The 27,542-nt window shown below is 37.9% G+C and overlaps 1 protein-coding gene across 4 annotated transcripts in view; it reads left to right on the top strand.

Moving 5' to 3' along the window:
* EXOC6B (exocyst complex component 6B) overlaps positions 1-27,542 on the top strand; it is a 711,360-nt gene that overhangs the window by 66,537 nt on the left and 617,281 nt on the right. For all 4 annotated transcript variants that reach the window (XM_068984191.1, XM_068984200.1, XM_068984185.1 and 1 more), the window contains exon 2: positions 22,512-22,677. In XM_068984191.1, coding sequence (XP_068840292.1) covers positions 22,512-22,677 — 166 coding nt within the window. The remainder of the gene's footprint in view (positions 1-22,511; positions 22,678-27,542) is intronic.

The following is a 27,542-nucleotide window of genomic DNA, read 5'->3' as shown; positions in this document are numbered from 1 at the left end:
AGCACCTTGATCTTGGGTCTCAGTCTCCTGAATTGTGAGAAATAATCTTTTATTAAGCCATTCAGTCTATGTAATCTGTTATAGTAGCCCGAACTGATTTAGACAACAATCTACTTTCACATGGTATCATGGCAGTTCCTGTATGACACAGACTTGTAATAGTATACTTTCATTTCCACCATTGACCTTTGAGTTATAGTTAACATGTAATTTACTCTACATATCTTACGAATTCCACAATTCATTGCTATAATTTTTGGTTTAAAACATTCATTTATCTTTTAGGGACTTCTCTGGTTGCCCAGTGGCTAAGACTGCTTTCCCAATGCAGGGGGCCTCCGTTTGATCCCTGGTTAGAGAACTAGGGAGTTCATGTGCCACAACTAAAAGTTTCCATGCTGCAACTAAAAAGATCCCACATGCTGCCATTAAAATCCAGCATGGCCAAATAAATAAAAGACAAAACCATTCAGTTATCTCTTTTAAAAAGTTTAAAAATTATAAAAACCTATATATTCATTGTTACTGTGATCTTTGTTCCTTTGTATGGATCCATATTTTGACTTGATTTTGTTTTCTTTTCACCTAAAGAACTAAACTTTAATGTTTCTTGTAGTGCAGGCACATTGGTAACAACATCTCTAAAATTTTGTCTGAAAAAAATCTTTATTTTTCCTTAGATTTTGGAGAATATGTTTGCTGGATATAGAATTCTAGGTCTGTAGTTTTTCCTTCAACACTTTAAAGATATCTTTCCATTGTCTTCTTGCTTACATAATTTGGATGACAAATCTGCAGTCTTTTTTTCTGTTCCTTTCTTTGTGTTTTTTTTTTCCCCCTCCTCTGTATCCTTTAAGCTATTTTTTATTCTCCTTTTTTTCTTTTTGACTGATTTTCACCTACTCCAAGAAACCCTTTTCTGATTAATCCAGTTCCACAACAAACATTATGTTGCTATAATGCTGTACAGATTTAGGTATATAGCTTTAAGTGTACAGATTTAAACATTATATTAATTTCTGTACAGATTTATAGTTTATAATTACCTTCAATTGTATTTCCTTGTGCTTTTCTTTACTAATTAAAGTATGTGCTTCCACAAAGAGTATGTGCTTCTTGTCTCCTTTTCAGTAAATTCTCAATAAATGCTTATTAAATGAGCCTATGATTTAAAATGTCTAAACCACTTGGTAGACCCAGTTTCTATTTAACTTGTTGTGGTCATTTCATTTTATTATTTGCCTATTTTATTTCTTTGTAGTCAAATTTCTCCTTCCTTTTAAAAGTTTATTTCTTCTAGTTTAGTGTATCATGAACAGTATTAAAAAATTGCTCCCAGGGTGTCGAGAAAAGGGAACCCTCCTACACTGTTGGTGGAAATGCAAACTAGTACAGCCGCTATGGAGAACAGTGTGGAGATTCCTTAAAAAATTGCAAATAGAACTGCCTTATGACCCAGCAATCCCACTGCTGGGCATACACACTGAGGAAACCAGAATTGAAAGAGACACATGTACCCCAATGTTCATCGCAGCACTGTTTATAATAGCCAGGACATGGAAACAACCTAGATGTCCATGAGCAGAAGAATGGATAAGAAAGCTGTGGTACATATACACAATGCAGTATTACTCAGTTGTTAAAAAGAATACATTTGAATCTGTTCTGATGAGGTGGATGAAACTGGAGCCGATTATACAGAGTGAAGTAAGCCAGAAAGAAAAACACCAATACAGTATACTAACACATATATATGGAATTTAGAAAGATGGCAGTGATGACCCTGTATGCAAGACGGCAAAAAAGACACAGATGTGTATAGCGGACTTTTGGACTCAGAGGGAGAGGGAGAGGGTGGGATGATATGGGAGAATGGGATTGAAACATGTATACTATCATGTAAGAATCAAATTGCCAGTCTATGTCCGATGCAGGATACAGCATGCTTGGGGCTGGTGCACGGGGATGACCCAGAGAGATGTTATGGGGAGGGAGGTGGGAGGGGGGTTCATGTTTGGGAACACATGTACACCCGTGGTGGATTCATGTCAATGTATGGCAAAACCAATGCAGTATTGTAAAGTAAAATAAAGTAAAAAAAAAAAAAAAATTGTTCCCATTTCCGTCATTAAGTAAACAATCAAGTTGCTCCTTAGATTGGACAACCAGAGTATTGTAGTGATATTCCACAGTTCTTGGAGGGTGACCTAAACACAATCCTATGGAGAAATGGTTTACTGGTAAGCAGCATTTGTTTTTTCAGTGATTTTTGAGGCCATATTAGATTGTCATTTTGTTGACTGCAGAATTGATCTCTGTAGGGTATCTGATTCTTCAAAGAAGTTATATGATCTAGACCAGATTGATTGATAATATATAATTGATAATAGATGAGTAATGAACATATGCATTAGACCTCAGGTAGATATCTAATGAATTATATAACAAACTTTAATCATAGGATCATTTCTGAAAGAAAGGCAGTTTACTTTTCCCATAGTTACCTATTGTACATCTCTTAAATTGAACCAATAATGCAACATTAATGACTTCTCTTTTCAGAAAAATGTCTCTTAACATATTAAATTAGTCCATCTCCAATCTTTATTTTATGTAAGTTTCCTTATCAGTCATTCTGTTAAACTTTATTTTGTATTGGAACCATTTTTCCATATAAGTCCAGATTTTCTTTTAATCTTTCAAGATATGAAAAATAACATCATTTTAGTATCATTTATGTAGTTGAACATATATTTTATTTCTTGGTCTAGGTATAAAGTAAATTTATTCACTAGAGGAGGTACTAAGATGACTCCATGTAGAGATAGTTAATGAAGTAAAGTCTTAATCAAAGACCATGACCAGCATTTAAACTAACCCTGTCTTGAACATAAAGGACTATATAGCAAGGCTGACTGTGATATGCCAGGGCAGTGTTTCGGGATTATGATCCAGATCATTGGTTCTGGATGCTAACATTTGAGAATGATTTCTTGATGGAGCATTTGTGACCTTGAAATTATGAGTTGTCTTAGAATTTCTTTTCAAGGGAAGGAAGCGTATGAATGGGAGGGTAAGCAGATATTTTGTTAATAATTTGCTATAAAGATGGTTTATTACAATTTAATATTAAACAGCTCAGGAGGCCTAAAATTTATCTCACTTGGTTCTAACTGGTGTTTCTCTCTGACACATGTTGTGAATCAACTGTCCTTCCAACTTGAAAGAGCAGAGAGCTTGCTGACGCAACTCTTTTGTTCTGGGGAATTGTTTCCACTGTGCCTTCAAAAGCAAGGGACATTAAAAGCTTTGACTCATAGCAAGTTCTCTCCAAGTTGGTCACAGTTGGAGAGTTGAATTCAGGCTAAAGGAAATGGGTTGATGATTTCTTCTATATCCTGGACTTAAAAAAAGAAAAATTGAACATTTACTTTTTTGAGCTATCTATTTAACCTTATGTGATTAACAATCCTTTCTTCCCTCTTAAAATGGAATCAGAAATGTCACATATGTTGGTGTTTTCCAGAGTTCTCCTTTCTTAGATCCTAGAGTTGCTTGGGTTTCTGCCCTTCCCCATAGTTGAATTACTTTTGTGAAAATATTCATATACCTACTTAACTAAGCAAAACATGAAAAGGGAAGATTCAGTGACAAAATCCTGTCTTAAAAGATCTCAGACTAGGAAAAGGATTATGATTATAACAGGTAATAAGTAGTAGATTCAGAATATAAACTGAATGTCTATAGCCATATGTTAAAACAAAGATTTTATGTGACTTTAAGTTCTGTGTACAGCATGATATACCTGCCAGAAACACTCAAGCATTATTTTTAGGCTGTTTTAATAGAGGCTGAGTAACAAGTTAAAGGCACTAAGTTTTATTTTCCTAGTTTGACCATTTTTGATTTGAAGATTGTTTGTATTTGAAGTGTGCTTTCTGTGTGTCATGTACTGTTGTGAATGTTTTACTTATGCCATTTAATCTTTACATAACAACTGTATGAAGTCGTTGTTATTTTTATCTGTGTGTTATAGATGTGGAAACTGAAATAAAGAGAAGTTTAATAACTTTCCCAAGGTCACACAATTAATAACCAAGACTTGAATTCAGGAAGTTTGGCTTTGAAACCTGTGCTCTTGACTGCTGCACTATAAATACTGTCTGTATTGTTGCCTTTTAAGAATGTTGACTACTACAATGTGTCCAGAGGGTAAAAGTCTGAATTGAAAGGCCTTATGTAGAATAGTTGATTAATTTGGATTCTTGAGTTCGGAGAAGGGAAGGGAGTGACCAAGGACTCATTTTTGGTGGTTCTTTGAGTGTAAAAATAAGATAAATGATGAAAATTACAGAAAGGCAAATTTTATTTTTTACAGGAACTTTACAACAGCTGTTGAAATGAGATTGCTTACCTTGTAATGAGCTTCCCTTTACTAGAGATGATCCTCTGGAGGAGAATATGGCAACCTACTCCATTGTTCTTGCCTGGAGAATCCCATGGACAGAGGAGCATGGTGGGCTATTGTCCATAGGGTTGCAGAGAGTCAGACATGGCTGAAACGACTTAGCACACATGCATACATGTGATAGAGACGTTTAGACACAACTGTAACTTGTGTCTGTGAATTAAGGCCAGTCATTTCTGAGGTTCTTTTTTTCTGTACATTTCTATGTATCTCTATTAAATAGGGATCTTTCAAATGGGCTAGTGTACACTGTCCTTAAGCAAATGCTTCTATTAAAAGAAGACACAATATTGATTCCTGATGGAAACGTGGTGTGAGAGCCTGGATGTGTTCTCATTTATTTTTGTCTAAAACATGAAGGTTTGTTGCAAATAGTTTTACGATGTTGGTAGGAAGTTCTTTGCACATCTGTTAGTGGTATAGGAAACAACAGAAAATGGCCTACTTTTCCAATTCACAGAACAAGTTACTTAAATTGAGTAATAGATCAGAGGTTCCATCATAGTAACCATTGAGGCTCCCTTCTTCCCCACTAAATAAAGGATTATGAAAGAAGGTTAATTGGTGGGGTTCATAGTTGTGAGGGAAGGGCTCTGGGAAACTGCTATATCAATTTTCAAATTAAAAATTTCAGGGTATCAAGTATATCTATGTTTTAAGTGTATTTTGAGGTGATGATCAGTAATGAGATGGTTAGAATATAGAAGAGACTAAATTTTAGCAATTCTGGAATTCTGTGGTGGTCCAGTGATTAGGACTCCATGCTTCTATTGCAAGGGGCATGGATTCTATTCTTGGTTGGGAAACTAAGATTCTACAAGCTGAACAGTACAGGCAAAAAAAAAAAAAAAATCAATCTGTGGTGATTGCTTCTTGGGTTTGTAGGTGATAGATTGTGGGAAGAAATTCTTGTTCTTTATTTTTACATAATATTTTGAAATAACTGTTAAAAACTAAGCCCCCAGATACTCTGAAGTGTTTGTTCTTGTTTGTTTTTTATTTCGGTTAATATTTTATTGAGCATCTGCTATGAACCAGGTACTATTGTAGACTTCTAAAAATACACCTCCTTTTTTCGATTATGTAAAAGCAGTTATTGTAAAAGCAACGCATGGAGACTTCCCTGGTGGCCCAGTGGTTAAGAATCTGCCTGACAGTGCAGGGGGCACAAATTCAATCCCTGGTTCAGGAACTAAGATTCCATATACCCTGGGGCAACTAATCCCGTGAGCGGCAGCTACTGTAGCCTGTGCGCCTGGAGCCTGTGCTCTACCCCAAGAGAAGCCACTGTGGTAAGGAGCCTGCGCACCACAGCCCAAGTGTAGCTCCCGCTCACTGCAGCTGGAGAAAGCCCGGGTGGCAGCTAAGACCCAGCACAGACAAAAAAACTTTTTTTTAAGCAGTGCATGTTTTAGAAAATAAAAAATGCAGAAAAGTAGAAACAAGAAGGTCACATTTGCCTTATTCAGACACTGCCATTTGTATTATTTTGGTGATTTTCTCTTCTGCCTCTTCTATCTTGTCCTCATCTTCCTGTGTCCCCTGTTCCTTTTCTTCCTTCTCGTCCTTTTTCTTTTATCTTTTTCTTGATATAATTGTAGCAACCTGGGAAAGTAAATATTTTTGTTTCCTGGCAATGTCAGAAAGATTGCTTCATGTGTGAAATGATGATATTAACAGTGGGATTATTTTTTTTAAAGATTTATTTATTTACTTTTGTAACATATAATAATATATGTTACGATAATTTTGAGCTGGATTTATCATTTAATGTTCTGGGTGATATTGGTGTAATAAGATTTCCTAGACTTAATTGCTGGGTGGTTGAATGACTGCTTCTAATTTTCTTTATGAGTTGGTACTGTAAGTGACTTTTTTCACTCACATTCTTGAGCCATCATTACAAACTTAGACATATACCTCACACTTTTTTCACAACCAGAATTAGTCATAAATCAACTTAGCTGTTCCATAAGATGTACGGTAGTATTTCTCTTCATACTCCTATGATAACCATTTAATCAAATACTTTATCCAGGTCAAAATAGAGTAATGAAGAATTGCTAAATAGCAGGACATTTAGCATTGCTCTGTTCAGCTTTTTGTGATTGTACGTTATAGTGTCTATTCTGGGTATGAGACTGATGTTTATCATTATGATACAGAATTCTTGACTACTTTTATGTTCTACCAGATACAAATCTTTAACAGACTCTACCCTGCCCGCCTCCTTCAAAAAAGAAAGACTTTCCCAGGAGATTTTTCTCTCCTTTGAGAGTTAGCTTTGTAATTTGGAGCATATAACCATGATGTTTGGGAGCTATCTAACTATTTTCACTGTTGCAATCTGGTTGTCCATGGTTTAATCATCAGTAGTTAAGAAAGAAAGCAAAAAAAAAAAAAAAAAAAAAAGTGGCTCCAGGCTGCAGATTACCACAAAAAATTTCCACCTGGAAGCAATTTTTTTCTAAAAGCCCTTAGGGACTGCTGTCACCCTCCGCCTCTACTGGCAAAAAGGTCTAGAAACACCGGTTTCCTTCAGAGCCAGGTTTTGTTGCAATTTAAATCATTTTCCTTCTCCTAGCTTCCAGAGAAGTTTTGAGGAAAGCTGCTGCTGCTAGCTGCTAAGTCGCTTCAGTCATGTCCGACTCTGTGCGACCCCATAGATGGCAGCCCACCAGGCTATCCCGTCCCTGGGATTCTCCAGGCAAGAACACTGGGGTGGGTTGCCATTTCCTTCTCCAATGCATGAAAGTGAAAAGTGAAAGTGAAGTCGCTCAGTCATGTCCGACTCTTAGCAACCCCATGGACTGTAGCCCACCAGGCTCCTCCGTCCATGGGATTTTCCAGGCAAGAGTACTGGAGTGGGGTGCCATTGCCTTCTCCTGAGGAAAGCTAGGGAAATAAATTATTCCCAGATACTTCTCTTCTATACTAGATTTTCTTGAACTTTCTAAGTTCCTTCTTTTCTTCCTCTAACTCCTTTTTCTGTTAAGCATTTTAGCTGAAGTACAAATTATTTGCACTGCTAGAACTTGAATTTACTTTTGAAGCAAGAATGTTTATTATTAACTCTAGTGCTTGTCTTTGGAGAAGTTCTAAATATTCAAACATTTTGGGACATTGCTTTAGGCCCTTTGTCACTTTATAATATTTTCTCTGTGGGAGGTGGGCATTGTTCCAGGTATAAACCCTCAAGCAACTTGTGGTCCTGTAGGGGAGATAGACATGTGAATAAACCATTACTGTGTAGACTGCATTACCGTGTAGACTGCTCAATATAGTGCCTGTTCAAAAATATGAACAAATAAACAAAACAAATTTCAAAACAAAAGCATATCAACTCAGCTTTCCCTTGGTGAATGTCATTAGAGGTGGTGACCATTAATTTCTAGGATAATACTATGCATTTGTTCAAGAAGAAAACAGAATGATAGTACTCCTGGTGAAACTTACCTCAGACCGCACGTGGGTTAATAGCATCAAGGACAGTTCACATTGTACAGTGTCAGAATGAGGTGGTAAGTGAGGATGCTGTGGCTATAAAGGAACCACCTATATCACTTCTTATCAAGGGTAGGTTTGGGTGTTTCAACAGATTTTGTTTCTTCATTTTAAAAATTGAATTTTAAATATATTTCTTAAAAGTAGGCCATTACGTGCTACAACAAGCTTTTAATGTAGTTGAAGTTGGCTTCTTTTTGGGAAAGTAACAGAAAAGTAACCTTCAGTATGAATCTTCAAAGAATGGACTCATAATCCTGTTTGGTGTAAATGTCTTGAGAGAGTGCAAGTTTAAATTCTTTCTGGTTTTATAAACAGTTTCTTAGGTTCTGCCTAGTTTGTAAGGAGAGGAGTTTCTGTATCGGGTTAGAGTAGTTGTAGTAGGAAAGGAAGTTTTAGAGAGAGAGTGTTATGAGCTGAATCTTGAAGGATAAGGGGGAATTTGCCAGCTAAAGTGATAGTAAGGAGATTGTGGGCAGAAGGATTATATAGCACACTCAAGGAACTTTAAGCAGAGTTGTAGAGTGGTGTGGGGAGTACTCAGAGGTAAATCTGTACATGGAGGTGTCTCATATTCTATGCTAGGGAATTTGGATTTGATCCTGAGGCAGGACTTAATCCTAAATTGTGGTGTGTGTTTTATGATCATATTTCATTTAAAAATTACTGTGAAAGAAGTATTAAACATGGATTTTTAGGGAAAGATGAAGAGGGAGGTGGAAACAGTTGCTCAGAAGAGAAATAATGACATGAGGGAAGGCGGTGGCAGGGGAGGATAGGGAGGAAGAGAAGCATAGAAAAGCTATTATGGAATTAAATTAGGAGGCGTTAGGGATTGATTAGCTGGAGGCAGGTGCAAGGTGGAGTGAAGTGTCAAGATTAATTTACCTGTTTCTAGTTTGGTTAACTGGTTGGCTGGTGTTTGTTTCAGTTGAGATAGTGAATATAGGAGGGACGTGTAGGTTTGAGAAGAAAAGCTAATGGTTTAGCTTTTGAGGTGCACAGTTTGAGATGTATTTGAGGAAGAGTGGTGGTTGAATATTCAGGCTTGTGGGATTTGACAGCTATGCCTTGTTACTGATTTGGAAACCAAAGATGTTTAATTAACAGTGAAAGCTAAAGTATTGATAGATATCTCTTACGGAGTTTGAAGAATGAGAAGAGGTGAAGTCTGAGCAGATATTGAGGGCCAGAAGGAAGAAGAATTATTGAAGACTGAGAAGGGGACTATAATAGAAACTCTGGGAGAAGATATTTCAGAAAGAAGAGATGGTTAGCAGTGGCACATACAAAGAAGGAATCAAACAAATGATGAATGGAAGAATGAATGTTTGATTTGACAGTTAGTAGGCTTTTATTGATCTTAGTTAGCAAGAGTAGGTTCTTTGTGGTGATGTGGTAAGAAACAGGTATGCTGGGTTGAAAAGCAAATCTAATTTGAGAAAACGGAGGCAATGAGTATGGACTGCTCTTTAAAGAATCTTAACTGTGAAAGGAGAAAGAAGGAAAGAGAAAGGATCCCAGATTAAAGTTACTGGAAAAGAGATTTTAATAATAGTACTTCTTAAAAAAAAAGAGAGCTCAGTTGTTTTATTAGGTGGCATGTTTTGTTAACAAAAAGAAGTCAGTAGAGCGAAACATGAAAACTATAGACATTTACAAATGTATTGATGGGGTAGAGGAGAAAGGAGATTTTTAGAACATAGTATTAAAGTAAGGTAGATCATCTGTTTTGTTGAGATCAGTTCAGTTGAGTTCCTCAGTTGTGTCTGACTCTTTGTGACCCCATGGACTACAGCATGCCAGGCCTCCCTGTCCATCACCAACTCCCAGAACTTGCTCAAACTCATGTCCATCAAATTGGTGATGCTGTCTCACTATTTTGTCCTCTGTTGTCCCCTTCTCCTCCTGCCTTCAATCCTTCCCAGCATCAGGGTCTTTTCCAATGAGTATCAGTTCTTTGCATCAGGTGGCCTAAGTATTGGAGCTTCAGCTTCAGCATCAGTCCTTCCAATGAATATTCAGGACTGATTTCCTTTAGGATGGACTGGTTTGATTTCCTTGCAGTCCAGGGGACTCTCAAGAGTCTTCTCCAACACCACAGTTCAAAAGCATCAATTCTTCAGCGCTCAGCTTTCTTTATGGTCCAACTCTCACATCCATACACGACTACTGGAAAAACCATAGCTTTGTCTGGATGGACCTTTGTTGGCAAAGTAATGTCTCTGCTTTTTAATAGCTTTTCTTCCAAGGAGCAAGTGTCTTTTAATTTCATGGCTGCAGTCACCGTCTGCCCTGATTTTGGAGCCCAAGAAAATAGTCTGTCACTTTTTCCATGGTTTCCCCATCTATTTGCCATGAAATGATGGGACCAGATGACATGATCTTCGTTTTTTGAATGTTGAGTTTTAAGCTAGCTTTTTCACTCTCTTCTTTCAATTAATTGAGATAGGAATGTACAAATGTTAGGGTAGATGGAGACAGAGATAGACTTGTATATTGGGATGCAGAAGATTAAGAAGATTCATGCCTAATATGCCTGAATTTTCTTTATGAAATAGATGGCAGAATCATTTGTTGTGAGAGTAAATTGTGAAAGTGGAAGAATGAGTTGATAAAAGACATACCAAATGTTTGAATGGTGCTAACAGTTCATCTATTTGTATAATTAGCTCCATCAGTGTAAAGTTCTATATATTACTGTAGTTGAGTCCTGAAGAACTGACAGCCAGTTCTAAATGTTCATAGATAGAGCTCAACAGAGAGGAGTGCCCTTCCTCTGTTGGGAGACTTATTTTGGTAAGGTTTATAGGTTTGTCTTTTTTATTTCTAGAATAATAACTTCTTTGTATCTTTTATCAATATTGGGAAATCTTCAGCTATTTCTCTGGATATTAATATTTCCTGTTTGTTATTTCTTACTAGAGTTCCCATTAAACCCATCCTGTTCTCCATGTTCTTAAGCTTTCTTTAATGTTTTCTGCCATAGGTTGAGTGTTGTGTCTCCCATCAAAATTCATATGTTAAAATTCTAACTCTAAGGTGATGGTATTAAGAGGATTAATGTAGTACCTTTAGGGGTGATTATGTCAAGAAAGTGGAGGCTTCATTGACAACATTAGTTTTTTGAGCCATTATAAAGAGGCCCCAGAGAGCTTGCTTGCCCTTTCAGCTCTGTGAGGATACAAGTTGGCTGCCCAGAAGAGAGAGCCCTTACCTGACCATGCTAACCCCCTGATCTCAGACTTCCACCTTCCAGAACTGTGAGAGAGGAAATTTTGTTTGTTTATAGGTTACCCAGTCTGTGATATTTTGTATAGCCACCCAGCAGATGAAGACATTTTACATTTTTTGTCTTTGTGCTACATTTTGTGCAGGTTTTAAGTATACTTCCTAGTTAAATATTATCCCTTCCCACTTACTAAATTTTTAAATATCAGTAATTATTATAACTTTCATTCCAAAAGTTCTGTCTTTTTCAGTGTGTCTGTTTTTGTTTTGGTAGTTCCCTCATATATATTTAAATGTATTACATGTTTATTTTTAACTTATACATATTTATTTTCAAGTCTTGGCACGTCTAATTCTGTTATTTTTGTTGATTCTTATTTATCATGCTTTGTTTCTTTGTGTGTTTCATGGTTTTTGATACTTGAGTTCAGCTCAAAGGAATGTTATTTGTGACACTAATTAGAACTGTGACTGAAGATGTATTCCTCTAGAGAAGTTTTTCCTTTTCTTCAGTCAGTTTTCTGGGGATACTGACAACCAGACTGGGGACTTCTTTTAAAATAAATTCTCAGCTTGAGATATCCTATACCACACAGGTAATGGTATAAACATGGGCCGTCCCTTTGGGTGAGAAGGGCCAGCTTGTGGCTTCAGATTATCCCAGGAGTCCCTCCCCCACTTCCCTAGCCAAAGCAAGTAAGTTTCCTTTCAACCTTCTTTTATGGGGAAGAATTTGTCTGCATCTTTACCTAAGGGAGTAGCCCTTGGGTATCTTGGCTTTATTCATTTGGAGGCCTTTTACTGGACTCTCTGTCTCTTATGGGCCCTAGGTTTTGTCTCTTGTTCTCTAGATAGCTATAAAATAGAAGCATTACGTTATAAGGGATTGGTGGAATCTGGATTCTTGTTCCAGTTTTGTTTTAGCCTCTGGCAATCTTACTTTCTTTTTTTGCTTAGTCATACACCAGAAAAGATTTAGAAACTTAACCCAGTAGTTTTAGAAGTTTGGTAGTAGGGACGTTTTTCATGGTATATTCAGTCTTGCATATTGTTCCTGGAATTTTATCCTGTTTTGCCTACTTAGTCTCCATCATTTTTTAGGGTGGAAACTATTCTGATACCTTTTATCCATCTTCCTTTCAGGGTCTTCATTGCTTAATGAGTCTTAAATTGTGGTAAGTTTTGGCCATGGTGTGCAAAATTGAACCAGGAATTGAATGTTATTTTGCCAAGTCAGGTTCTTTTCTCAGAAAATCAGAAAAGTGTGTGTGTGTGTATGACTACACTCATACATATAGCACACACACTATGTAATATACCTATATGTGTATATGATGTGTACCTATGCAGGTATGATAAATATTTACAAATGACATACACATTTACAAATGATGTCAGATTTATTAATGTGGGCCTAACAAAATTCAACCAACCAATTTTCCCAGAATCACTAAATCATGGAATTTTTCAAATTTTCAAATTTTTCTGGAAAACTTGGTTGGTTGAATTTTTGTTAGGCCCAGATTAAATCTACATGCATAAGGAGACCAGGACTATTCACTGAAGTGTTTCTAATACCCACTGGCATTGGTTTTCTTTCCTGTATGAATACCTTTATGATCTTTGTCATTGAAACCATAATGATAATTTTAAGTGTGGAGAAGCTGAATCATTTCTTCAATTAATAGGCAGTCTTTTAAAATATTTTCAGAGCTCTTCAGAGTAATTATTTAAATACTTGAATCTTTTGTAAAGGATCTTGAAGAGTTTTACTGCTGTTGCTGCTGCTAAGTCGCTTCAGTCGTGTCTGACTCTGTGCGACCCCATACACAGCAGCCCACCAGGCTCCTCCATCCCTGGGATTCTCTAGGCAAGAACACTGGACTGGGTTGCCATTTCCTTCTCCAATGCATGAAAGTGAAAAGTCAAAGTAAACTCGCTCAGTCGTGTCCGACTCTTAGCGATCCCATGGACTGCAGCCCACCAGGCTCCTCCGTCCATGGGATTTTCCAGGCAAGAGTACTGGAGTGGGGTGCCATTGCCTTCTCCGGAAGAGTTTTACTAATATACCCTAAATCCAGATGATTGTGGTAGTGGTAGACAGTAAGTGAGTCAGTAGTTTTATTTAGTTACAACTTTGCATGTTTAAGTGGTAAATTTGACACTTTGAATTCCATGCAGTGAAACTGGAGCTTATTTACTGATGTTAATTGTAACTCTGTATTTACCAACTGTATCGCCACTCTACTTTCAGCAGTTTTCCAGTTTAGATTCAATTGGTATAACCAGGCCATAGTTGGAGTATTTGTTTCATTTGACAGCAGTATCTAAAATCTAACTTTTAGCTGCCAGATTTTATGACCACCACTGAAGACTACAATGGGATAAATCTTATTACACTTAATACAAATTGATACAGAGGTCAAGATGAAGGCGCTAACATATCCTGTAGTGCCTTTATGTCTTCAGTTACTTGGGCTGATTACTTGTTCTAATAGTGTGACATTATCCTGGTAGTAGTTAGAGCATTCCTCGTATCCTTACTTTGGAGTTTCCTTGCTTTCGTTTCAAGGCTATATATTGTTTAACTGCTTGTTTAACGTATGTGCAGAGTATATTAGGTGAGTTGCTGGGCTAGATGAAGCACAAACTGGAATCAAGATTGCCAGAAGAAATATCGATAACCTCAGATATGCAGATGACACCACCCTTATGGCAGAAAGTAAAGAAGAACTAAAGAGCCTCTTGATGTAAGTGAAAGTGGAGAGTGAAAAAGTTGGTTTAAAACTGAACATTCAAAAATGAAGATCATGGCATCTGTTCCCTCACTTCATGGCAAATAGATGGGGAAACAATGGAAATAGTTACAGACTTTATTTTCTTGGACTCTAAAATCACTGCAGATGGAGACTACAGCCATGAAATTAAAAGACACTTGCTCCTTGGAAGAGAAGATATGACCAGCCTAGACAGCATATTAAAAAGCAAAGACATTACTTTGCCAAGAAAGATCCATCCAGACAAAGATATGGTTTTTCCAGTAGTCGTGTATGGATGTGAGAGTTGGACCATAAAGAAAGTTGAGCGCTGAAGAATTGATGCTTTTGAGCTGTGGTGTTGGAGAAGACTCTTACGAGTCCCCTGGACTGCAGGGAGATCAAACCAGTCAATCCTAAAGGAAATATTCATTGGAAGGACTGATGCTGAAGCTGAAGCTCCAGTACTTTGGCCACCTGATGTGAAGAACTAACTCACTGGAAAAGACCCTGATGCTGGGAAGGATTGAAGGCAGGAGGAGAAGGGGACAACAGAGGATGAGATGGTTGGATGGCATCACCAACTCGATGGACATGAGTTTGAGCAAGTTCTGGGAGTTGGTGATGGACAGGGAGGCCTGGCGTGCTGCAGTCCTGGAGTTGCAAAGAGTTGGACATGACTGAGGAACGGAACTGAACTGCTTTCATTAGTTTATTTCCTAAGAGTCTGTTGTTGATTTGACTGATGTTTTGTGACAAGGTCCCTTTCTCCATTTTCCTGTGCTGTTTAACCAATACCAGGTTTTTAGTAGGCTCTATGGCTAAGCGCCATTTGAAAGTTCTCCACTCTGTTTTTATCCCTTTGAAAATAGCTTTCATGGAAGTGGGTTTCCTTCCTGCCTTGCGGAGAGTTCCATCACCACTTCTTTTGGTTGCATGGGCTGTCTTGGTGAAGCCAGTTGTATACCTTGGTATCTGTAAGAGTGGGAAAAGGATTTGAATGTATTTGATCTCCTGTGGCTGTACAAAAACATTTGATTGTGGTCTTCAACTTAGACCTCATCTATTAGCATATCCTTCCCCTGTCATTGATGATAATATACAGTGATCTTCTTTCACCTTTTGCAATCAGGGCATTCAAATGACCTTAGTAAGGTCCGAATTAAATTGATAGGCAAACTGAAGTAAGGAAGGGAAGGAACTTTAAACTCCTCTTGACCTCCTGCAGTTTCTCTTGCAACATCATGCTCAGATCTGTTTTTCCATTTTATTTTTAACTTTTGGAATAAACAAGAAATACTAATGATGCTTTTATGGAGCTTAATGAGAAGAAAATGTTTCATGACTAAAACCATGACAGAAGTTAAAAAACATATATAAGAAAAAGAAAAGAACAAACCAAGCTCTGAATTTTTTTCTCGGATTAATCAAAAACAAAAGCAAAATGTTTAGTCCTTTGTGTCTTGAAGTTCTCTTTGGTTCTGAAAACATCTCAACAGATAAACTTTGTTTGATATGGTACTCTTTTGTATCTATCTTTGAGGCAATCAGAAACCTACATCTTAATTTCCTACCCTTCCTTCTCTTTCTCTGTTTTTAGCATATATGGAGGGTCTCCTCTATGCCAGTCTCTGTGCTATTAGCTGGAGATAAAATGGGTAAGACACGGTCTCAGCCGACAAGGAGATTAACCTTTTGTATGGGGAAATTGACAAGTGAATGGGTAATCAGAATATAATTAAACAAGTTCTGAAATGGCATTAATAACAAAAGAGAAACACATAACAGAGTCTATGTTTAGAGAATGTTTCCCAGCAAAAAAAAGTGCAAGCTGAGATTTGAAGAGTGAATTGGGAGTTAACTCTTAACTAAAAGAAAATGGGGACGAGCAGTCTAGGTCCTGGAAACAGGATTCCTTAGCCGTATTTAGACTTTGGCTGCTGGTTGTTTTCTTTGATTTGCCTGCTACCTTTGAAGAATGAACAGTGGTAAGCATTTAGGATACTTTCCTTTGCAAGTAGCAGACTATTAAGACAAAGTAGAAATGGGAAGTTTTCCTTAAAATAGAACATTTCTTATCACACATAACATGAAGACTGGAGATAGGACTATTCCAGGTTCATCATTAAGGACCCAGTTGTTTTCTTTCCTCTTGGGAATTTTCAAGTTATTGGCAGTATCTCCTCTCGTCTCGGGATGGTTACTGCATCCCAAAGTATTATACAGAACAATTTTCAGAGTAGAAAAAGCAGTTTCTTTTTCTGCAGCCTTCAGGAAAGAAGCCTTTCTTTGGATCCTCACTCCCAAACTTCCTTTTACTTCATCAGTGAGTTGAGTTTTGTCATCTGTTAATTGGTCACTGACTAGGGGAATTAAATTATTGTACTGGTCTAAATTATTAATAGTTTTACCTCTTGCAGTGGGCTTCCCAGGTGGCTCAGTGGGTAAAGAATCTGCCTGTCATGCTGGAGATGCAGGGGACGCTGGTTCGATCCCTGGGTTGGGAAGGTCCCCTGGAGGACAGCATGGCAACCCACTCCAGTATTCTTGGCTGGAGAATCCCAGGACAGAGGGGCCTGGCGGGCTGCAGTCCATAGGGTTGCAAAAGAATCAGACATAATTGAAGTGACTAAGCATGTGTGCACGCACCTCTTGGAGTAGGATAGAAAGGTGAAATACCAGAACAAACTGGGACTCTTCCAATAGGAAGACGAATGGAATAGCTGTTGTGTAGGCACAGCTAATAGACAACTGACTCATCTTAAAGTAGAAGTGTGTATGTGTGTCTTTTTAAAAACCAAGCTTTATATTGCATTGTCAGGCTTCATGTTGCATTAGTTTTTCATTTTTTTAGGGGGAAGGAGTTGGGCCCAGGTGTATCAGTAACAGGCAATGTAATTTTGATTAAGGCGTTTAACTTTTCTTGATTTCAGTTTCCTCCATTGTACAATAAAGGCTTTGTATTCCATTTCCAAGACCTCTTTCAGCTGTAATGTTTTAGGGGTCCATGTGACTTTCTTGCTGTCCTTTGCTGTAAAAGGAGACAGACTGATGTACTACAGAGAATACTCTCTAGGAGTGTGGACTTGGCAAGTTACTTCATCTTCTTGGATTTTAGGTTCTTCAGAATAGAATAATGTCTAATTTATAAGGTGCCTAGGATTTACATGAGATAACGTATACTCATTACATTGTGTTTATTTTTAGCTTTTGACAAATGAGTGGGAGTTGATACAGGCTTTCACAAGGGATATAATCCTCTTATGATTCAGTACTTGGGAATAAATATTTTTGTTGAATAGAATTCCTGAAGTGTTTTATTTATAAGTTAAAAAAATCTCTGTAATTTAGGTGCAATGTTTAGAAGTATGTATCAGATATGGACATTAGGATGAAACATTTAGTTTTTGCAGAAGCCTGTGGTTTATTTGGGATTTTTTTGGAAATGACTGTGCAAGGCAGTATTTATGAAGTTGAATGAAAATTTAGGCTATACAAAGCTGCTAGTTTCCAAGCATATCTTCTTGTTTAACTTTCACTAGGTACCAGAATATTTGTTGGATCATCACAAATAATTAAACCTGTGGTGCAGTTTATTTTGTAGTCTTGTTTAACTATGACACACCTAAGGCCCACATGTCAAAAGCATAGAACTTTGTTTTTAAGATTCTACTTTCTATTAAAAATGGTCATTTAAACGTTAGAGTACTTCATATATAATATCATTTAATAACAAGTTATAAGACTTTGGCTAGCAAGTATTATAGAATATAGTTTTAGATTTTTAAGCAGTCCTTTGCTTGGTCACATCAAATTTTAAAGAATGTTAGAAATGGGTCATCACTAGATGGCAGTCTTTCTCCAGTTTTAATTCATTTATTGCCGGGAAGGGAAATACTCTTGGTTCAAGTTCAATGTTGACTACCAGTATTAGGTGAATTTCAGGAGATCTGTGGCCGTTCCAGAATTTAAGGCTTGTTATTTTTGTTTTTAGCATTTTATATCTGATGGCTGGTTAGCACTAAGTCTGAGATATATGTGAAATGCTGATGTAAGTTCAACTGTTAGGTACTGACTATAATTATAATTGCCTTTTCCTATGTTAGACAATTTGAAACAAACTTTTAGGTTTTTAACCCTTTGATAACCAGATGAAAACTATGGATATTTCCCTAAAAACTTATATATATGTGCTTCTTCTTATACACACAAAATCCACATAAAATATGGAAATTGTGGTTTTCCAGTTGTGTACTCATGGAACACATGTTAATTAAACACAGTCCAAAACTCCTGTTTTAAGTGTAGCTTTTACATTTTATTCTAACTTTTTAAGTTCTCAGGATACTCAGAAGATCCACTATATAAGTCTTTCATATTATGCAACATTATTATAATTAAGAGAGTATTAGATTCATAAACGGAGAAGGCAATGGCACCCCACTCCAGTACTCTTGTCTGGAAAATCCCATGGACAGAGGAGCCTGGTGGGCTGCAGTCCATGGGGTGGCTGTAAGTTGGACACGACTCAGTGACTTTCACTTTTCACTTTCATGCACTGGAGAAGGAAATGGCAACCCATTCCAGTGTTCTTGCCTGGAAAATCCCAGGGACGGCGGAGCCTGGTGGGCTGCTGTCTTTGGGCTTGCACAGAGTCGGACACGACTGAAGTGACTTAGCAGCAGCAGCAGCAGCAGCAGAATCATAAAGGCCCTAAAACAGGAGAAACAGGTGGGGCCCTAGTGATAAGGATGTAGAAAATACGTTAACTCTTTACATTGTTCTGAAAAATGTTTGATGTTTATGTTATTATGATTGGACTTGAAAGTGGAATTGAATTGTAGAAATTTAGAGCTAGGCTGAGGCTAAAAAGAATTTATAATTGATTGCTTCCTATTTCCTAAATGAGAAAGCTGAGTGTCCTAGAGATTAACTCCTAGTTAATCACATGGCTAAACACTAAGGCCACACAGTCAAGGCAGCTAAAATCCACTTTACCTTTCTTTCATTTTTACTTTTTTAAATAGAAATTTCAGGGAGCTAGGGAGGCACTATTAACATAAATTATGAACTTCTTAACTTTGAGATTTTCTTCTCCTTGAGGTTGTCTTTTGCATATTAATGTAGCTCTTTGGAGGGAGAACAATAGAAAGTTTTACATTGTATAAGGAAGTATACTTACTACGTAAAAGTATTGTTGGGTCAAGATATAACTGAATTTGAAACCAAGAGGCTTGTCTCAATATTGAGTAATAATCTTCTTACGCCATTTAGATGGTTGGATTTTCATTGGTTATTTCTCTTCTTTAAATGGCCAGGAACACTGGTGCCTTTACATGGAAATCTTTCTTTTTCTTTCCTTTGGAGGGGGAACAGTTAGACTTGTTTGAGGTTAGTTACTCAAACCTTGTTTGAGGTTAGTTACAGATAGCTCCGTTAGGCATTTTAATTGTTTTAATTGTCAAAGCAGGGGTTGTTTATAATTTATTTGAAGATCTCTTCCTTTTATCTATTCATAAATAAATAAATGTTCAGAATTTTTACTGTAATCCAAACTTGTATATGTATTATCTTCTATGATTACTGCTGAGTTTTGGGCAATGGAACTGATTTGCTGAGTCAGGATGGTAATCTGGTACCTACAAATGATGTGCTGTGTGTGCTCAGTTGCTTCAGTCGTGTCTGACTCTTTGTGACCCTAAGGACCATAGCCTGCCAGGCTCCTCTGTCTTTGGGATTCTCCAGGCATGAATATTGGAGTGGGTTGCCATGCCCTCTTTCAGGGGATCTTCCTAGCCCAGGGATTGAACTTGCATTTCTTGCATTGGCAGGCGGGTTCTCTACCACTAGTGCCACCTGGGAAGCCCAAATGATTATAGAACCAGAAAATGTTGGTAATGAGCAAAAGTATATTTGTTGAATTAATGTCAGAGATCTAAGAGTTCTTAGAGATAATGTTCCTCCTAGGTGGCACTAGTGGTGAAGAATCTGCCTGCCAGTGCAGGAGATGCAGGAGACACAGGTTTAGTTCCTGGGTCGACGAGATCCCCTGGAGAAGGAAATGACAATCCACTTCAGTGTTCTTGCCTGGGAAATCCCACGGGTGGAGAAGCCTCTTGGGCTACAGTCCATGGGGTTGCAAAGAGTTGGACACGACTGGGCGACTAAACAACAACAGAGACAACAATAGTCATTCATTTAGTCAGTGAGTGTTTACTTACTACCTATTACCTATCTGGCATTGGTTTAGAGATAGAGGTGAATATGGCAGACGAAGTTGTTGCCCTGGAGCTTACAATCTAATTGGGATGGGTTGGGGGGAAGATAACAAACTGGATGATGAGGAGGGGAAAATTGTTTGACGATATAGGGAATGAGTGTTATTAGCATATGAAAAGCAAAAAGAAAGTGCTTGAGGCAGGAAGAGCCTAAAAAAAAATCCTCTGTAGCAGGAGCATAGAGGATGGAGGAAGGCAAGGCTAGAGGTGTGACTTAGGGAGAAACAACGTTAGAGAAATAATCAGAGGCTAGATTATGTGGAATGTTATAGGCCATGATAAGGATTTATGACTTTTATTCCTTTTGTAAAGAGGAGGAATCGGAGAGTCCGACTCTTGCGACTCCATGGACTGTAGCCTGCCAGGCTCCTCTCTCCGTGGGATTCTCCAGGTTAGAATACTGGAGTGGGTTGCCATTCCCTTCTCCAGAGGGTCTCCCTGACCCAGGAATCGAATCTAGGTCTCCTGCATCGCAGGCACATTCTTTACCCACTGAGCTATGAAGGAAGCCCCTTGAATAACGCAAACAAGAGGGTAACATCTGAACTACTGCTTCATAAAGGCCATTTTTACTGCTGTGTGGAGTATCTCCTTTGGGACAAGAAGTAGCGGGAGTGAGGGGTGCCGAATGGAGAGTTTTAGGAGGCTATTGCTTTGGTCCAGTGAGCCAGTGATAGAAGTTTAGACTAGGGTTTTTATTGGAAATGGTGGGATGGTGGTTAATTTTAAGATATGCTTTGGAGGTTAAGTTGTTAGGACTTACTAGTGGATTGGATGAGGTGTTTGATGGAAAGAGGTGCATTGGGAGTGATTCCTGGATTTGGATATTTGACTTGGGCAACTAGATATGCCATTAGCTGTGATGGGTAGCTGAGTGGTAGGGAGCTTTTTGGAGGATCAAGTTTGGGATTGGAGATAGTTTGGTGATAGGTGATTTTTTTCTATGTTAAAATTCAAGATGATTTTAAAAAATCCAATTGGAGTTGTTAAATAGTAGCTAGGCATTTGAGCCTGGTGCTCAGGACAGTGCTCAGAACTGAAGGTATAGATTAGGAAGTCTAGCACTATAGTAGATGGTATATATCATAAAGACATGGGATCAGCTGTCATTTCTTGGTGAGAGAGCACAGCTGAGCTGTTTGGAATATTTAGAAAAAGAGCAGAGTAGGAAGAGTCCAGGAAGGAGATCAAGAAGGCATGCCAGTAAGATGATGAAAACCACTTAGTGTGGCATCATTGAAGTCTGGAGAAAAGAGTGTTTCCAGAAGGAAGATATATTGAACCATAGCAAATGCTGCTATTAGGTTCAGTAAGATGAATGCTAACTATTGGGAGGTGAGGAGGTAGAAAGAAATTTTGCTGGGAAGAGGAGCAGCGACATAAGATGGTGGCTGGAGGGAAATGAGTAGGTAAAGATAGATTTCATAAAGTCATGTTTATATATTCAGAGAATGATTTAGTAGAGTGGATGAGATATATAACTCAGGGTAGGAATGAAAGGGGATAATTGCAGGAGTAAAGTTCTTAGAGACAACAAGAATGACTATAGATAAACACTTGAGTTTTTTTGTTACAAAAGGGTGGACAGAATAAGAATTTTAAATGTAAGCAGGTTGGTTGAGGGGAGATGAAATAATACATATATATAGATAACATATATATATATTTCTGTGAAATACAACTGAAAGTGACAGAGAGGGTGGACATTTGAGGAGTGGAGAAAGTGAGGTTTTCATACATTTTAGAGACTACAACGTGATTTTTTTTGGTGGTGGTATTGGGTGGGATAATTTTAATATTATTATCTAGTGATATTTGGCTGTGCAATTTAAATTTGTCATCAGATATAGCTGAACTGAGTTTAGCAGCACAGCTGTGTGATTTCTCTCTAGCAATGTCAGCTTCTGGAGTATAATCTTGGAGTAAATGTATAGTTGGGTTTTTCCAAAATTAAGTTTTTCTAGATTAGTTTAACTGAGAAAGAAAGGTACCGAGGAATTATAATTCAGTCCTTTTATGATGAGAATTCTATGATGATTATTGTCAAACACTTAAATATTTTTCAATAAATAAGGAAGTAAAATTTTGGATTTTCCTAAAAAAAATTCATCAAGCATTGGGGCAACATTAATACAATTGAATTACTCTGTGGTTTATGTAACTTAAACATCTGATTTCCAAATAAATTTGCTTGTGGGTTTGTAGTTTTGTTTCTCTTTCTTAGCTATAAATCTGTGTGTAATCTTCATGGCATTTTTTTTTTTTTTGTAAAAGGTCTGTCTATGATGGTGAGGAACATGGACGATTCATGGAGAAGCTTGAAACTCGCATCCGCAATCATGACCGAGAAATTGAGAAAATGTGCAACTTTCATTATCAGGGCTTTGTGGACTCTATAACAGAACTGCTCAAAGTGAGAGGAGAAGCCCAGAAACTCAAAGTAAGGAGACTCTTTCTCTCTGTCTTGGGGTTTTGGTTAACGTTAAAAGAGTAGGGACCGCATTACCGGTTCCATATTTGTGGTAAAGATTTTTGAATAGTAAGAAAGGGATTTGTACTGAAACATAGATAATTGGGATTACAGCTTTTAGCTGAAAAGGATACTCTTTTAAGTTAAAATTTATTGAGGATAACTACATGTGAATGAAAGCTGGTAATAAGAATCAGTTTCTTCCAGATAGAAACTTAATTGGTCCTTCAAGTCATCTGTCTACTTCCTTGCTAGATAAAACCCATCACCATTGAATGACAGAATTGCAAGCCATGGCCGCAGAAGTCTTTGAGGCATGGCAATCTGAGACAGAGGAAAAAAACATTGTGATAGTTGTAGAAGGTCTTCTACCAAAGTATGGAAGTTCTTTCTTGATAGGACTAACTCAAGTTCAGGAGAGAGGGTAGCTGTATTGGTTTTGTCCCTGGCATAGCAAATTTCCTTATCTTAGGTAACTGACTTTGCTACAGAAATACTACTGTGTTTGATTACGGGATGCTGTCTTAGTGCCTTTCGGGGGGTGTTATGAAATAAACAATATTGGCTCTATAAAATCACCCAAATTCTGAAGTCCAAATCACAGTGGGTCTGCAAGGTTTCAAATAGGAATTTATGGACGTGTATAACAACTATTCAGTCATCATAAGAAATATAATGTTACAAAGAAAATTAAATCTCTCTTTTTTACCCTTCTCAGTGGCTTTCTTCACTCTACCATTCAAAAATAGCAAATCTTCTTATTTGTTGTTAATGTTCTTTAATGCTTAACTATTATAATTGAAATTAAATTAATTTCCCAGTCAGTTTACCAAATTTAATTTCAGGTGAATTAAAAAGTTAAATGTAAAAAATAAAACCATAAAGAAACAAATAGAAAAAATAAGTGAATATTTATGTGATTTTGGAGAGTGAGGAATGCATTTCTAAACACAATTCCTAAGCTAGAGAGAAAATATTGATACATACAATGATAGTACAGTGAAAGAACTTTCTACATACAAGTTAACAATATAAAGGTAAATAATAAATAAAATATTTACAAATACATATGACAAATGATTGATGTCCTAACAGAAAAGATCTTTATAAATTAATAGGAAAAATATGAACACTAATAGAAAACAGAAATGTTTGTTAATGTACAGTTTACATACAAAGAAATAGAAGGGAATTCTATATATTAGAAATAATTAAATACAAATTTAAACAATAAAGTGCCACCTAATAAAATAACAAAAATGAAACAAATGTTAATTAAAGTTGGAGATGATACTTATTAACTGGAGAATGACTGGTTGGAGTGGAGACTGTTACAACTTTTAAGGGGAGCAGTTTTATGTATCAGTACTGAAAACTTCTCTTTGATCACTGCCTTGTCATGATGAAGGGGCTTGTATAACTCAGTGAAGCTATGAGCCTTGCTGTGCAGGACCACCCAAGATGGACAAGTTATAGTAGAGAGTTCTGACAAAATGTAGTCCTCTGGAGGAGAGAACAGCAAAGCACTCCAGTACTCCTGCTATGAGAACCCCATGAACTGTATAAAAAGGTCAAAAGATGTGAAACCAAAAGATGAGCGCCCCAGGTCGGAAGGTGTCCAATATGCTACTGGGGAAGAGCAGAGGGCAATTTCTCATAGCTCCAGAAAGAATGAAGCAGCTGGGCCAAAGCAGAAAGATGCTCACTCGTGGATATGTCTGGTAATGAAAGTAAAATCTGATGCTATAAAGAACAGTATTGCAGAGGAAGCTGGAGTGTTAGGTCCATGAATCAAGGTAAATTGGATGTGGTCAAGCAGGAGCTGGCAAGCGTAAACATCAACATATTAGGAATCAGTGAACTAAAATGGACGAGAAAGGGAGAATTTAATTCAGATGACCATTATTATACCTACTACTGTGAGCAAGAATCCCTTAAAAGATATGGAGTAGCCCTCATAGTCAACAAAAGAGACTGAATGGCAGTACTTGGTTGCAATCTCAAAAACAGCAGAATGATCTTGGTTCATTTTTAAAGCAAACCATTCAACATCAAAGTAATCTTAAGTCTGTGCCCAGCCACCGATGCCAAAGAAGCTGAAGTTGATCAGTTCTATGAAGACCTAGAAGACCTCCTAGAACAAACACCAAAAAACATGTCCTATTCATCATAGGGGATTGGAATGCAAAAGTAGGAAGTTAAGAGATACCTGTAGTAACAGGCAAGTTTGGCATTGGAGTACAAAATGAAGCAGGACAAAGGCTAGCAGAATTTTGCCAAGAGAATACACTGATGATAGCAAACACCCTTTTTCAACAACACAAAAGAAGACTTTATGCATGGATATCACCACATGATCAATACCAAAATCAGCTTGATTGCGTTCGTTGCAGCCAAAGATGGAGACGCTCTGACGCTCTGTAGTCAGGAAAAACAAGACTTGGAACTGACTCTGGAACAGATCATCAAGTCCTTATAGCAAAATTCAGGCTTAAACTAAGGAAAGTGGGGAAACTGCTAGGCCAGTCGGGTATGATCTAAATAAAATCCCCTATGATTATAGTTAAAGTTAAGTCACTTAGTCGTGTCCGACTCTTTGCGACCCCATGGACTGTAGCCCACCAGGCATTCTCCAGGCAAGAATACTGGAGTGGGTTGCCATTTCCTCCTCCAGGGGATCTTCCCGACTGAGGGATCGAACCTGGGTCTCCCGCATTGCAGGCAGATGCTTTAACCACTGAGCCACCAGGGAAGCCCCCTATGATTATAGGGAGGTTACAAATAGATCTGGTAGATCTGGTAGACAGAGTTCCTGAAGAACTGTGGACAGAGCTTCCTAATATACAAGAGGTACTGGAAGGAGGCAAAGTGGTTGTTTGAGGAGGTTTTACAAATGGCTGAGGAAAGAAGAGAAGCTTAAGGCGAGGAAGAAAGGGAAAGGTATAACCAACTGAATGCAGAGTTCCAGAGAATAGCAGGGAGAGACAGGAAGGCCTTATTCAATGAACACTGAAGAGAAATAGAAGAAAACAACAGAAGGGAAAAGACTAGAGGTCTCTTGAAGAAACTAGTGATATCACAGGAAAATTTCAATGCACAGATAGGCATTATAAAGGACAGAAACGGTTAAGACCTAGTAGAAGCAGAAGAGATCAAGAAGAGATGGCAGGAATACACAGAAGAACTGTACAAAAAAGGTCTTAATGACCCAGATAACCACGATGGTGTAGTCTCTCACTCAGAGCCAGATATCCTGGAATGTGAAGTCAAGTGGGCCTTAGGAAGCACTGCTGCCAATAAAGCTAGTGGAGGTGATGGAATTCCAGCTGAGCTATTTAAAATCCTAAAAGATGATGCTGTTAAAGTGCTGCATTCAATATGTCAGCAAATTTGGAAATACCAGCAGTGGCCACATGACTGGAAAATTCATCCCAATTCCCAAGAAGGGCAGTACTAAAGAATGTTCAAATTACTGGACAGTTGCCTTCACTTCCCATGCTAGTAAGGTTATGCTCAAAATCTTTCAAGCCAGGATTCAGCAGTACTTGAATCAAGAACTTCTAGATGTCCAAGCTGGGTTTAGTAAAGGCAGAGGAACAGGGATCACATTGCCAACTAAATCACAGAGAAAGCAAGGGAATTCCAGAAAAAAACTTCTGTTTCTGATTCATTGACTACGCTAAAGCCTTTGACTATGTGAATCATAGCAAACTGGAAAACTCTTAAAGATATGAGAATACCAGACCATCTTATCTGTCTCCTGAGAAACGTGTTTGTGGGTTGAGAAGCATCAGTTAGGACCTTATATGGAACAACTGACTGGTTCAGAATTGAGAAAGACTGTGACAAGTCTGTGTATTGTCACCCTGTTTATTTAACTTATATTCAGAACACATTATGTGAAATGTTGGGTTGGATGAGTTACAGGCTGGAATCAAAACTGCCAGGAGAAATATCAACAATCTCAGATATGCAGATGATACCACTTTAATGGCGGAAGGTGAAGAGGAACTAAAGAGCTTCTTGATGAAGGTGAAAGAGGAGAGTGAAGAAGACAGCTTAAAACTCAATATTAAAAAAATGAAGATCATGGCATCTGACCCCATCACTTCATGGCAAATAGAAGTGGAAGACGTGGAAGCGGTGACAGATTTCCTCTTTTTTGGGCTTTAAAATCACTGCGGATGGTGACTGCAGTCATGACATTTGAAGATGATTGATTCTTGGAAGGAAACTATGACAGTCCTAGACAGTGTATTAAAAAGCAAAGACATCACTTTGCTGACAAAGGTCCATATAGTCAAGGCTATGGTCTTTCCAGTAGTCATGTGCTGATGTGAGAGATGGACCATTAAGCAGAGCACCAAAGAATTGATGCTTTCAAGCTGTGGTGCTGGAGAAGACCCTTGAGAGTCCCTTGGACCACAAGGAGTTCGAACTAGTCAGTCCTAAAGGAAATCAAGCCTGAATACTCATTGAAAGGACTGATGTTAATGCCTGGGCCACCTGATGCTATCAGCAGACTCACTAAAAGAGACCTGATGCTGGGAAAGATTGAAGGCAGAAGGAGAAGAGGGCAACAGAGGATGAGATGGTTGGATGGCATCACCAACTCAATGGACATGAACTTGCACAAACTCTGAGAGATGGTGAGGGACAGGGAGGCCTGGTGTACTGCAGTTCATGGGGTCGCAAAGAGTTGGACATGACTTGATGACTGAACAACAACTGAAAACTGCAAACAGCAACAAATGAAAACATAGTTTTCATTTATTCTAAAGCTGCAGGTGCACCTACAATGATGTGCATGTAATTTTTTTTTTTTTTGATGGCTA

Source organism: Capricornis sumatraensis, chromosome 1, assembly GCF_032405125.1.
Source record: "Capricornis sumatraensis isolate serow.1 chromosome 1, serow.2, whole genome shotgun sequence".
Taxonomy (NCBI): domain Eukaryota; kingdom Metazoa; phylum Chordata; class Mammalia; order Artiodactyla; family Bovidae; genus Capricornis; species Capricornis sumatraensis.
The sequence above is the reverse complement of the archived record's forward strand: the minus strand, read 5'-3'. Positions and strand labels throughout refer to the sequence as shown.